The sequence below is a fragment of the Agelaius phoeniceus genome, chromosome 11, assembly GCF_051311805.1.
Source record: "Agelaius phoeniceus isolate bAgePho1 chromosome 11, bAgePho1.hap1, whole genome shotgun sequence".
Taxonomy (NCBI): domain Eukaryota; kingdom Metazoa; phylum Chordata; class Aves; order Passeriformes; family Icteridae; genus Agelaius; species Agelaius phoeniceus.
The window spans coordinates 8,288,249-8,302,208 of record NC_135275.1 but is presented as its reverse complement, the minus strand read 5'-3'; the positions used below and the strand labels follow the sequence as shown (position 1 = coordinate 8,302,208).

The 13,960-nt window shown below is 38.4% G+C and overlaps 1 protein-coding gene across 3 annotated transcripts in view; it reads left to right on the top strand.

Moving 5' to 3' along the window:
- The window catches only part of NISCH (nischarin), a 29,549-nt gene extending 17,464 nt beyond the window's left edge, over positions 1 to 12,085 (top strand). Inside the window, exons 11-21 of one of the 3 annotated variants that reach the window (XM_054639791.2) lie at positions 103 to 231; positions 656 to 769; positions 1,606 to 1,714; positions 4,274 to 4,395; positions 5,248 to 5,303; positions 5,785 to 7,092; positions 7,506 to 7,680; positions 8,862 to 9,015; positions 9,561 to 9,689; positions 10,047 to 10,208; positions 10,690 to 12,085. In XM_054639791.2, coding sequence (XP_054495766.2) covers positions 103 to 231; positions 656 to 769; positions 1,606 to 1,714; positions 4,274 to 4,395; positions 5,248 to 5,303; positions 5,785 to 7,092; positions 7,506 to 7,680; positions 8,862 to 9,015; positions 9,561 to 9,689; positions 10,047 to 10,208; positions 10,690 to 11,318 — 3,087 coding nt within the window. In that variant the 3' untranslated portion in view covers positions 11,319 to 12,085. Of the gene's footprint in view, positions 1 to 102; positions 232 to 655; positions 770 to 1,605; positions 1,723 to 4,273; positions 4,396 to 5,247; positions 5,304 to 5,784; positions 7,093 to 7,505; positions 7,681 to 8,861; positions 9,016 to 9,560; positions 9,690 to 10,046; positions 10,209 to 10,689 lie in introns of those variants that run through there. The other 2 variants (XM_054639796.2, XM_054639797.2) reach the window with 2 other exon arrangements.
- The last annotated feature ends 1,875 nt before the right edge of the window (positions 12,086 to 13,960 follow it).

Sequence of the window (13,960 nt, the reverse complement as noted above, 5' to 3'; positions counted from 1 at the left end):
TGGTTGTTGTATGTATGTAATCTGTGCAAGAAACGCTCAGTCTGTGTGCTCATTTCCATTTTGCCAGTCTGTATTCATGCTTTTATTCTCAAATACTTTCAGATTGATGAAGTAAAAAATATCGGCGGCCTGCCATGCCTGGAGAAGGTGATGTTATCCAGCAACCCTCTGAGCATCATCCCTGATTACCGCACCAAAGTCCTTGCTCAGTTTGGAGACAGAGCCTCAGAGGTGAGTCCCAGGACTGCTCTTCTCACCCTCCCTTCAGCCTGGGCAGGGAAGTGCTGCAAATGCTCTGAAAACCTGATGAGTTTTTGGTGTGCATTGGAGAAGGTGTTTAGAGAGTGAAAACTTATTAAAGTTACTCAGCTGTGCTCCCGGGTCTAAATGAGATTTTACCCTGCCTCATTGGGTAACAAAGTCTGTTAATATTGAAACACTGTTGTGCTGGAATGGTGTTACACTTACAAAATGTTGCTGAGTTTGCATTAAAGTGATGTTAGCTCAAGGTCTAATGTGGTAATTGTTTCTGTGTAATGGTTACAAAGATGCTCATGGTTTGCATTGAGCCATGGCAATTTTTGATTATTCCATTAATAAAAAATTGGAGAATGCCTCATTTGCAATACTTTTAGATATTTTAACTTTTTTTTAGGTTTGTTTGGATAACATTGTTACCACAGAAAAGGAACTGGACACAGTGGAAGTGCTAAAAGCTATTCAAAAAGCAAAGGAGGTGAAATACAAACTCAGCAACTCTGATAAAAAGGTGAGTCTGGTGCTGTGAGAGAAGTAGAATGTGCAGCTTACAAAAGCTTACAAAATTACTTCTACAGGTTAGATGTAAGCAGAATGCAGTGAATTTTCCTTAGCATTAACATTTTTATGCTTTGTGTTTTAATGTTATATGAACTTTTAATGTTGCCTTTTTTACCTCTTTAGTTTTCAATGCATTTTTGGTAGTTATCTGACCTTCTATTTGTGGGCTGGCTCGGGAGAGAGGAAGTGGGAGGAAAAGATAAAATTACTTAATGGTGTACACAGTGAATTCACAGTTGACCTTAACAGCCATATTTTGTATCTTACACAAGTATTTCAGAGCTGTGATTTTACTGCTTGCATTGCAGAGTACTGAAATTACTTCCCCAAAGTTTCTTCCTGTGGGTATTCAGCAGTGGGAGAGAATCAGAAATCTGAATTCTCCTTGCCTTCCCTCGTACCTGGCTGTGTGCTGTGTAGTTGGTTAGTCTTGGTTTGGAAATCAGTGTAGGGAAAGAAGAGGTTCTGTCCCTACAATGCAGAAATCCTGTTTTCATTCTTTTGACTTGGGACACTGCCAATTCTGTAAATACAGCGATTAGTCAGTGATCAGAATGACTTCTCTAGAAGAATTCTTAGTGGAATTCCACCTAGTGTGAAAATTGAGACTTAGAGGAGGTGACCACCCCCACCACCCCCCACCAAAAAAAGAAAAATAAAAAGCTGGCACTAACTTTCCTTTTACTAAAATTGAGAAGGCTTGTGTGGACTTATTTTAGTTCAGGATCTCATGTGTCCTGTGTATTTAGTTTTTTTTCTTTAATTGCTGCGTACTTTCTTTATTAGATCAGTGAGGACTCCAGGCTCACTGCTGCCAGCTCCAAATCAAACTGTTCTTCTCTTACTGTTCGTCCTTCCTCTCCCTCTCTGCCTCGTCCTGTCAGCTCCAGCCAAGGTAATCATGTATGTATCGTGCTGCTGGGCTGAGCCTCTTGGTTCTGCTTTTCTAAGCTGCATTGATATACATGAATATTATGTGCATGGATTTAGGGCTTTCAAGACAAGCACAAAGACATGGTAGAATTGGCTTTGAAAGTGAAAGGTGTATGGAATGTGACTCAGCAAAATCTACCTGTAGTTCCCAGTAGTGGTTAAATATATGGAGTGAGAGTGTGGGTACAGGACTTTTTACTGCTTCATCCTGCAGAGGACTGGATGCCACTTCCAGGTTTAGAGTCATGCCTTAATGGAAAACTGTGGCATAGAGAGAAATATTTTGATATTGCTTCAGTACCCATTCTTGGTCTGCAAAATGTGAGCTCAAGCAGCATATGTTCCATTAGTGCTTTTTGCAAGGGGTGCATTTCTCTCACACCAGGGGGAAGATGGAGAAAGGAGATGAGAAAAAGACACCTGTGGGATTAGTGTTCTGGCTGAGCTGGTGATCTCAGCACATCTGTTGTGCTCTATAGTACCTGCTGACCTCACCTCAAATGTTTTTTACTCTGTGTTTCAAATGAATGTGCCTGCTGCATTAGGAACTTAGAAGAATGACTTAACTTTCCCCTTTAGCCCACAGGACTGACTTATGTGAATATTCACTTGTGACTGAGAAAAAGAGATAGAAATACTTGCTGGTTTTGGCTTTTGTCTGATTGAGAAGTGCAGTAGAATATGCATAGTGAGAGAAGACTTCGTACCCATCGAAAAGAGTGGGAATTTTCTTCTCCATTTCATGGGGGGCACAGCTTCCTCTTACCATTAATCAGTGGATTGGTGGATAAGGGAGAGAAGCATCCCTGAGGAGCTTGATCTTTGGAAAAAGTCCATTGCTGTGACTTCTGCAGAATCAGCAGAGGTTTCTTTGTTCACTCTAGAAAAATGAAACTGTTCTGACAGCATTTGATGGAGGGGCAGACACCTAGATACACATTTAGTTGCTATTTATGTACTTTGCCTTTGTAGCCCTTCTAGATAATTTTTCATCTGCAGAAAAAATGCCAGTTTTTCCAAAATCAAGTAAATGCTTGCTTTAAAATATTAAGCACTTGACAAACTGTCTCAGTTCTGTAACTATGTAACAACCTGCAGTTTTATACAGGACTTGCTGTAAAAATGTATGTCAGCAACCCCTGGGACTGTTTAAATTATTTATCAACAGATTTTTTTCTACTACAGTAAATGTTTAGGAGCAGACAAATCTTGGGAGAAAATAAAATATAGATCTTTCTAAAGGCCTTAGGAGTTCTATAGAGTGGTATAAGAGTCAAGGTTTATTTACTGTAGTCCTTTTCCATAAGATTCCTTCAGTAGAATTTTGGGGAAGGCTTTTATAAATAATGGGAAAATGAGGGTTGTGCAGGCTGTTTTTCAGCTTCAACAATAAAAATTTATTATTTGCTACATATCTAACTATGAAGGGTTGTTTTCAAAATACCAGTTTTGAGAAACCTATTTTAAAGAAAATGGAAATATGCTAAGCAATTAGTTTCACTGTTAGACCTTAAGTCATGAATAATGGAATTAATTTCCTGATATGCTGTTTCTATGAATTGTTTTCTCTGCATTTTCTAGACACCATCTGTTTCCGTAACATATTATTCATGCTTAATGTCATTGGGAAATGGCTTATGGAAAAAGATTAAATATTTATATAGGAAACAGAAAATCAAAAATAATGCTGTCATGTTCTGGTTTTCCTGTCAATTTGAGTTTCCTTCTTGCTAACACAGTATTTTGTCCAAGTAATAAATACCTCTTGTGTTTCCTCTGACCATGAGATTTCTTGGTGTCATCTGCTGAACTTTACCATCAATCCAGAAAGATACATACAGGTTTTTTATGCTCAAGCCAAAAACATGTCCACACTGTAATTTTGTTGATTATTTTCATATTTAAATACTTGAGCAGGCTGGCTCAGTGGCAATACTGAAAATCATTCTGCTCTGTTGTGCCAGTTTGATGCTGTGAATATCTAACTGGCAAAAAGTCAAACATCCCTGAGAATGTTGCCTTGTATTCACTCATTATAAGTTTTTACTGATGATTCAGCTTTGAACCCTTGAAAAAGGTTCCAAATAAGGTGAGATAATATCTAAAGTGGCATTTGAGAGATCAGAGCTTCTCTGTCTGGTTGAAGGTTGTATTACTGATATTGTTCAATTGAAGCTTGCAGAAATTTGGGAGTGTGCTACAAAGTTCATGAAGAGTGCCCTGCCAGCCTAGCAGCTGACTAGTTCTGTTAAAACTTAGCTGTATCAAGATTTCTTACACCAGAATTTGAGATTGAAATTGATTGTTAGTTTGAGAAAGAAGCTGAAGCAGTCTTTTTAAATTAAACTAAAATTCTGCTTGCTTTTTTGTCCTGGCTATTGTGTGAAGATATCCTTTAGCTTTAATGATTTATGATTAGATCTTAATTATACAGTTTTAATTCCATTTGATTGGCAGATACTATTAGATATTTATTTTGGTTTTACTTCAGTGATTTAAAGAGTGTTTGTGTTTGTTCTAGAAATAATTTGTGAAGAAACAGTCCTAGCCAGCAGTTTTTTGCAATCCAGTGATTCGACTCCTACAGACCATACAGTTCCCCAGAGATGCTTTGAAATACCAGACTCCAGATGTAAAATTCAGGTAATTGCCACACTTCTGTTTACATTATAGTATTTTTAAAAGCTTTTGCAAACTTATTTCTGATGATAAATTTAGATTATCATAGTAATCCATAGCAAAGAGTTTTTTGCTTCTCAGAGCTATTTTAGTGGAAAAGGAGGCAGCCCCAAACTTGATTCAAGGGTGCTTGGTCCAGCTTATTAATTAAATGTAGAATCCAAGTTTACCAGAGTTGCAGAGAACTGCTGCCACTATGGCTTTGAGATGTTTACCCAGTACTAGTATAACGTCATTTAGTAGCCATTTAGATGCTGAGTGTAAGAATTGTGTCTTATCATATTACAGTATCAGTTTCTGAAAGGCAGCTCTCTTGCAAGAACCTTCTCCCTGTCAATAGGCAATGGCCTTAATTTGTCTTCTTCAATCTCCTCCTGTCTGATAACTTCTGGTTTGTGATTTCTTTTGTGGTATTGGAAGCACTCTTCATATGCATGGCTTCAAGGAATAAGACAAGAAGACTTGGTGTCTCTTCCTTTGCTGCCAGTGTAGTTGGTCTTTGTCAGGTTCCCTTAGTGTTTGGCTTCATGTTACACTAATTCAGTAGAACTTTGTAGAGTGCTGAAATGCCTGGGTCACAGGTTGGATCTGTTCTCAGGTCAGCATCAGAGTTCATTCCTCTTCTGCCTTAGCTGAATGCCCAACCTAAAGCAAACAGTATTTTTGGGTCTTCAAAGGGTGGCTGTTAAGCTCCCTGTGGAAACACCAGGGCTTGGCCAGCTTAAAAAAGCATGAGCCAATATTAACTTTGCTTCTCATGTGTGCTGAACTCTTGAGTAGTTTACAGCTTCCTGATGTTACTTTCTTTCTCCTTAGGCACCTGCCTCTTCATTGGCTTCATGCAAAGAGTATGGTGGTGGTCATCATGTGTGGTAAGCTACATAAATAAACTCTGGTTTAAATCCTTGTTAGCTTTTGGGTAATAACAATAGATCCTGTTTTCTTAAACACAGCTTTTAAGGCAAAACAGTCTCTTTCGTTGTATTCTGCCTCTGGGTTTTTCAACCAAAAATATGTTTTTAACCTTTGAACCCTGGAATGCAGCTGGTGGTTTCTAAACCAGCAATAGCTGTATTGTCTAGTCCTTTAGCTCATGAGGTTGGACTTACTAGGAATGGGAAAGGAAAGAGGAGTTAAACATTTGAGTTTTTACTTTCTATAGAATTGCACGCTACCGGCCTCTGAAATCAATGGCTGTGCAGTACAAAGATGTTCTACAAAATTACACTGATTTAACTGTATTAGCAAGAGCAAATATCAAAGTTCTGAGAAGCAGCACCATGAATTGTAGGGAGCCATAACTGTTTTTAAACTCAAGTTTGTACTTACTGTGACTTCTTATCTCTTTTGAAGTTTGGAGAGAGAATACTGTGCAGTGCCTGACCCCTGTAACACCATCATCTTGCCTTTTAATTGTATGTCCTACACTGCCACCAACCAAGACTTTATCCAGCACCTTTCTGCCTCGATAGTGCAGGCTGTGCAGAAATCTGCCCCCTCTCCCACAGAGAATAAAGGAAGCCCTGTGGGTAATTCCACAACCACAGACAAAGCAGATGGATATTTTGAAATGGGACTTCATGAAGGAGATCAGACTTTTGAGTTCAGCACTACTTTGGATACTCAGTCATCTGACAACATAGCAGTGGAGAGTGTTGACATAGTCAAAATTCTCTGGAGCTTTTCAATTCACATTCATAAAGGACTCAGACAGTTTGCTTCCTGTTTGGTTTTGACCGATGAGATGCTAGCTGTGTTTGAGATTCCTCATCAGGAACTGAGAGGAAATTGCCAGCACATCCCTTCTGCCTTGAAATTAACGCTGTGTTTTCCCTACGCTGATCTAATAGAATTTGGCTTTCTCCTGCCAGAGATCTGTTTAACTCTGAAGCTGAAAAACAGTGACCACTGCTTGTTTATTGTTTCAGACTCCCAGAACCTTCAAGACTTTTATTCCTGTTTACAAACGTGTTGCTCTCAACACTACACATCAGTGTTACCAAGCTCCACATGGTACTGTAGAAAAGCAAATCTCCAAGAATTTCTCTGTCAGCTCATGGAATTGAATTGCATTTCAGCTGAAGATGTTGAAATAAAAGGTTGTTTCCCAACATATCTTGTTTATGGGAATAAAACCAATGTTCAGAAAGTCTTGCATCAACCAGAGTCAGCTGGCAATAACAAGGAATGCTCAAAGAATGCTTTGTGTTCTGCACTTTATTCTTCAGTGTATAAATCTTCTGACCAGAGTCCCTGTGTGGTCCATCCCTGTTGGATATTTCTGACACCCCAGCATTTGTACATTGTAAAGGTGGATTTCAGCTTGCTGCCAGGTAAATGGGCAGGCACAGAGGAGTTGGGAAGTGTATTTAAGCTGAATAGAATTCCATTGGCATCACTTGTGCTGCATCCAACTCACGGTGCCACGCAGCAGAAGGGTTCATTTTTGGATGGACACGTGCTGGAGTTGCTTGTTGGATACAGATTTGTTACAGCAGTGTTTGTTCTACCTCATGAGAAATTCCACTTTCTAAGAATCTACAGCCTTCTAAGGACACTGCTCCAGGATGTTAAGACTATTATTATTTTCAAAGCTTCAAGCAAATCGGATGCCGTAAGAAATCATGCTGTGGAGGCAAACAGACACAGTCAGGCAGCCAGGTAATGGTTCCTGTGAAAGGTCTCTGGCACAGTGCTTGATGTGGCCTGACCCCTGTGTTGGCTGCTGTCATTGTTGTTGGGTTTGGACTGTATTGATGAAATACTTCTGCATTGTGCTAGTCTGGTGTAAGTGTGAATGGTTTATCCTGGACTGTGGCAGTCTCCCTTTTATTTTCCTGTTTTGTTGCTGCAACATAAAATTTAATTTCTGATGGAAGGAAACTTCCTATTTCATGTGCCTGCAGGCTGAGGTCATAGCAGGTTGACATCTATGGTCAAGTTATAGATAATTTAAACTATTAAAAATTGAACTTACCTGGTTTTAATTTTTGAACGAAATACAAATATTTTTGAAGGGAAAAAGCTGTGTAGATCTTTACATTTTGATCATTTGTGTTCTGGATCTTTTCTAGTTTCTGCAAGCCTCATCTGACATTGTCATCCTTATACCCATCTGAGCTTCTTATGCAGAAGATAACAGAAGACAACCAGATTCCTGTTCACATTCATGTTTCTGTGTCTCTGCAGTATGTGGCTGGGCTGAAGGGAAGAGCCCTGGTTGAATTTTTCCATAGCAACATTGCAGAGGTATCATGTCTATATCAAGTGTACAAAAACATGCATTGTGACCTTTCTGCACTACACAGTATCTACAAAAACTTTCCTGATCAAACGTAGCCACAAGAATTAGGCTCTGGGAAACCTGAAAGCATTTTGATCAAGAATCTGTGTTTTTTTCCATTTTGGGTTCCCTGCTACAGCAATTGGGATCCTGCAAAGCATAATTTGCCTTCAGGATCTGTGGTGCTGAACAGGAGATTATATTGATTATGTTGTGAAGATGTGATTGCTCCAAGAATGTTCCTCTATTTTCTTTAAAGTGGGAAAAGGAAAGAAAATAACAGGAATGTAATTATTTTGGGATGGTTCTTAGCTAAATCAATAAATAAATGTTCTGACATGTTTTTGTAGTACTGTGCATGACTGCAGCACATGTGCATGGCTGAAGGTACTCCAGAAACATGAACAGATAAACCTGATTTCTGAAAAACATTTAAGTGTATCTAGGGAACATCAGATTGAAAAGTAAAAACATTACCCAAAATTATGATGTGGCTTTTTGAGTGATAAATCTGAGTACAAATTGAAAAGCTTGAGAAATAGATACATTTTTCTTATTCCCTTAATTCTCTTCCAAATGTTCTAAGTAAGCACAGTTACAAGCTGTACTTCTCTTTTTATATCAGAAGCTGATAAAAAAAGCAGGTGACTCATTTAAGGGCTCACAGTAAGCCCATCAAGTTAGAAGCTGGGAAGATGCTGAGTTGGAGCAGCAGCTGCAGTGGCAAGCTGTGCTCCTGTCCTCTCTGCAGGGTCTTTGAATCCAACCCTCAGAAACACCTAAAGGCTCAGCAGACTTGAGGTTTGGGAGGCCACTGCTCAGCTGGTGATTAAAGTTTTGCCTACAGTGTTTGCCCTAAAAACTCTTTCTTACAAATGAAATGTTTTTCTGTATTTTTTCTAATTTTGGTTAGAAAGCAAGGAATAGTTTGCTTATAACAGTAAAATAATTTTCGTATATAAACTCAAGATATTTTCAGTGGCTACCATTGTGGCATCATTTACCACTACCTCTCTTTAACCAGAGCATGTTCAGATGCTTAAGATTTTGAAGTTGTTTCTCTGGGGGTCTAAAGTTGCCTCTAAGGTGATGAAACTGTCTGAAATATCAAAGTTCATGTGTTTATGAAATAAAATTTACATCTTAGGTGGAAAATGAAGAGTTGAGACACCTCATGTGGTCTTCAGTTCTGTTTTACAAGACTCCCAGTGTGGAAGTGATGGCTTGTGTGCTTCTCTCAACAAAAGCTATTTACTTTCTGTTGGATGATTCTTTCGTTCATGCAGATGAGCACCAGTCAGGTAAAATAGTTACTTTGATCCTTTAATCATGTTACCAATGTAATCCCTCTCTCTGTGTTTGTCCTCAGTCTAAGAACCAATTTTGGTCAATATTCTTAATTAGACCTCCTAGTTGAAGGGACCAGTATTTGTATAAGGCTTTTATGTTCAAAAAACCAGAGTCCTGAGTCATGTCTGCTTCTCAGACAGACCCTTTTAGCTGCCATGGGATCCATGCTGTTCTCTGATGTTATTTCATGGTCCCTCTCATAATGAAAATGGAAAGTGAAGGGTAATGAACCTCATGGTGATCATTCAGTTAAAGTGTGTTATTAGTTAGTGCATGTGCTAATTTAAATCAGGCACAGGACAAATACTTTTTTAAAATGCTCCTAATAAAAATTGCTTGTATTTTGCTTGAGAAATTTTTAGCCACTGTACCCAGTTTTTTCTTAATTTCGTTCTTCAAGTGTGAGATAAGTATTAGATTGTAGTATAAAAATTATGCTTATGGACAGAACAATCTTTTTGTTTTGACCTTTTATTCATGTATACCTCTTTAACAGATTTTTGGAACAAAGAAAACTCAGACTGTGAAAACAGTTCTTTCCACCTCTCTTGCTGCTTTGTGCTAAAACTTAATGACCTGCAGTCAGTAAATGTTGGCCTGTTTGACCAATACTTCCGAATTACTGGTGAGTACCTCTTGTGCTCTAAGCTTTTCCAGTTCTATTTTGTCCTAGTCTTTTTTAGATGGATCCATGTCTTTATTAGTGAGATGGAAGAGAGATTTTCTGTTTCTCCTTTTTCTTGGATACCTAGAGCAAGATTTGAATCATAAGTATACATTGTATTTTAAATGAAGAGAAACTATGTATTTTTTGAGGGATTTGTAAGGATTCTGTTGTTTACAGAAATTTAAAAGATTTCTGAATAGTAATGCATGTTTTCAGGAGAAATAATCCTTAAAAATCTTCTCTGATGACAGTTGCATGTTGGTTCAAGAAGTGGTAGTACCACAGTGAGTAAATTATGTTCTGTGCTCTCCTCAGGGCATTCTGCAGATCACATTGTCACCTGCCTGACAAGAGACAGTTACAACACTCACACCTTCATACAGCAGCTTATGGCAGTCCTGTCACTGCTTGCACGCACTCCTTCACCTGAACCAGTAGATAAGGACTTCTACTCTGAATTTGGGAGTAAAAACACAGGTGAGTCTTTTCTACATGGCATGACTTATTTAGGCATCATACTTAAGGCTTCACCTAAACTGTACTGATTAAAAACTCTTTTGAGGGACATTTATGCATCAGTCATTTCCTATTTGATACTTCAACTAAACTCCCTGATTTGATTATCTTAGATGTGCCTTATGTGACAGGATTGTTAAAAGTATGTAAGAGTCTTGCACAAGTGAAGTTACTGATGGCTTCTTGCATTCACCCTGGACATACGTGGTTAGAAATTTGCAGAAAAGTCTGTTGGTAATGCAAGAAGGGCTCTGGCAGAGACCTGCAATCCAAATACAATTATTCCAGTGTTGTTTTTAAGCAAAAGCCATGTATCAATAGATACAAAACTTAAATTCTTCCAGCTACAGCCAGCTATCAAGCTGGTTGTTGTTTATCCTAGTACATTAAGAAATTATTGTATAGCACTAAATAGAGATATAATAATGTGTGTTTCTTGCAGGAAAAATGGAGAATTATGAACTGATTCACTCTAGCAGAGTAAAATTTATTTATCCAAATGAAGAGGAAATTGGGGACCTTGCTTTTCTAGTGGCAGAGAAGATGGATGGTTTGACCAATCTTCCATCCCTCAACATCCTTCTGTATGTGTTGGCATTTCAAGTAAATCACTTTGAAGGATCTGCTCAGAACACTAGTTCACTTCAACCTAAAACACTGATATTGACCAGCTCTGATTTGTTCCTCTTTGATGAAGATTATATCAGTTACCCACTACCTGAATTTGCTAAGGAGCCACCAAAGAGAGACAAGTACCAGCTTGCAGATGGAAGACGAATCCGGGATTTAGACAGAGTGCTCATGGGGTATCAGACATATCCACAGGCCCTCACATTTGTGTTTGATGATGTTCAGAATCAGGACCTGATGCAGAATTTAACACTGGATCACTTTGGAGAAACTGATAGTATCCCAAAAGGAAATTCCAAACAAGAAGGCAGCAGGAACAGAGAGATCCAGTGGTACATTTTTATCCCAAGTGCAGAAAGCAGGGAGAAATTAATTTCATTGCTTGCAAGACAGTGGGAGATCCTGTGTGGTAGGGAATTGCCTTTGGAGCTCACTGGGTAGTTACTGCACAGCCAAGTGATTTCAGTATGTATTACAAGGTAAAGCACAGTGAGTAAGTAGATAGCACCTGTCAAGTTCTCTTTGTTTTCATGAGAAGCTGACCTGGACTCCTTTGCTCCCTGGTGCAGCGAACATGTAATAGTACATAGAAATATTCTGAAGTGTTAACTGGGGACTGACCTTCTTGTACAGTCTATTTTTATGCAATAGTATATAGTGAAAAAACCACATGAGACATCCTGGGAAACTGTATGGAAAATTTAAGGAGTCAACACTAGATATTCTGTCGTCTGGGGCTGTTAAGGTTTCCACTATTTTTCTGTATATATCAGTCTTGCTGTTCTATACAAATTCTAATGTGTAAATAAGGGTAAATGCTTGTGTATGCTCAAGTGCAATGTTCTTTGTACAAGAAGTATTTTGGGTATGCTGCTAATGCTTATTATTTAATGATCTTACAGTTTTACATATGTTTTTCTTTGAGGCCAAGTGTAATTATTTGCTGCCAATCATTAACTTAACAGTAAAGTTTGAGCCACAAGCAGGTAACAAATTTTCATATGAAACTATTTTCACAGGCATTCATTTTCCTTTTCCAAGGATAAAAGAGTTGCTTGGTAAAGATCCTCTCAGTATTGTCTTGGAAGTGGAAATACCCAATGTGGGTATATTGGCATTTTGTCAGCAAATAATGGATTTGTATCTCTGAACACAAAGTCTTTCTTTTGCCTATCTTGTCAATACAAATAAAGTGTAATTTGACAGTTTTCTTTTGGCCTTGTCTTTATTCAACTTTATATCTTGTGCTTCCAGGATACCATATGGCAGTTCAGCAGCACACATTCTGTTCCTAGAGTGCATTGTAAAGTATGAAATGTGCAGCAGGATGAAAGAAGAAAATAGTTCATTCTCCCACAAGACTGTTAGTCCAGAAGTACAGCTGAGTCATGGAAACTGAGGATCTGCAGCCTCTAAACACAATTTGAGGATTTATTTCAAGTACTTTTGCTTATCTGTTAGATATTAGGGATTTTCTTTCTAAGCTATCATGTTTAACTTGACAGTTACTATGCCAACCAGTTTTAGCATCCCCCATGACAGTAAAATCCCTACTCACTATTATAAAGACAGATATTGACACTGAAAAAGAATGTTCTATATCCAGTGGAATTAAGAAGGGAAGAACAGTTTTCATACTTATATGGCAGCTGATGCTGCTTAAAACTGGTGCCCCTTAAACACATAGAGAAATCTGGGTTGGAAGAGACCTCGGGACATCCAACTTTAAACAGGGCAATCTTCAAACAGGTTGCTCAGGGCCTGGTCCAAACAAGTTAATAGTTTTCTCAAAGAATGCCAAGTCCACAGTGGTGTTAGGAATTTGGTGGTTTCACAGAGTATTTTTCCATGCTGTTGCAGAGCTTGGCTGTGCTTTTTGGATTTCAGAAGCCAGGAATGTTGCAGTCAGTGCAAGGATGACAAAGAGGCAGCCAAAAGTCAAACTGTATTGCAGGATGCAGTGGAGTTCCCAAAGCAAGCAGAGATGAGGAGCATAACTGGAGTGCAGCTCTGCTCCCAGTTTGACAGAGGAAACCTAACTCCTTAAGTTTAGACTGAACTGAACAGTTAAGGTAGGTACTGCAGGCTCTTGGTACTAGAAAACTAAATTTTCCTGTACTTTAGAGCTCTTCTATTCTCTGAAATCTCAAGGTTGCTTATGTTCATTTAAGTTTAATTATCATGGGGTAGAAAAAGCTAATTTCTAGGTTAAACATCCTAGGAATAAAGTAATTTAAAGAAATCTTAGGTCTTCACTGGTTCTTTCTGAAGTAGCTCTGTTAATCACTTACTAATAATTGTCCAAGGTAACAATTGAGGAGCCCGTGGCAACTTAAACAGTCTGATTTTCAAAAGCATTTGAGGACTTACCAGGTGAACAGATAATTTACAAATTAATTTATAAGTGAATATGAAGGGAGTCTGTGAGGATTCCTCTGGAACTGCCTGGATTTGAGCCAACATGGACAGATCTGTCTCATATGAGGATTATACTTGTCACATAAGTCAGCCCTGCTTCCATCTATAAATAAGGGCTGTTCTGGGGAGTGCCCTGTGCTTGAGAGAGACGTGAGTTCTGTTCTAAGCATCTTCTGTAAAACCCAACTGTTTAAAGTATTTTAATGCAGTAGTGGGTATCAAAGAATCTTATATTAGAGTAAGCAGGGATAACCCCCTGCTTGTCACATACTTAGAGCAGGTAAGGCCTCTTTTTCATACTTTATTGTAGAAAAAACACATCTCTGGTTAAACTTGAAATTCTTTTTAGGTCCACAGCTGTTTAAAACATAGCATCTGTGTCTTTGGAACACATTATTAATCCAGGAAATAGCTGCAATTCCTCCTTTATATCTTGGTAAGCATTGATCACATTTCAAGATTAATGAAATATTCAGTACATACTGCAGTATGTTTTGATTCTTCCATTAACTATCTTCCCTGTGATGCTATCAGAATTGTTTCTTTTCAGGGCATTTTTTTCGATAAATCATCATTTATTCTCTGCTAAGTAGAGCATGGGCTATATAAAGCTTTTTCCTTGATACTTCACCTCTTTTTCCATTTTCACCCGGAAAAAAGAATTA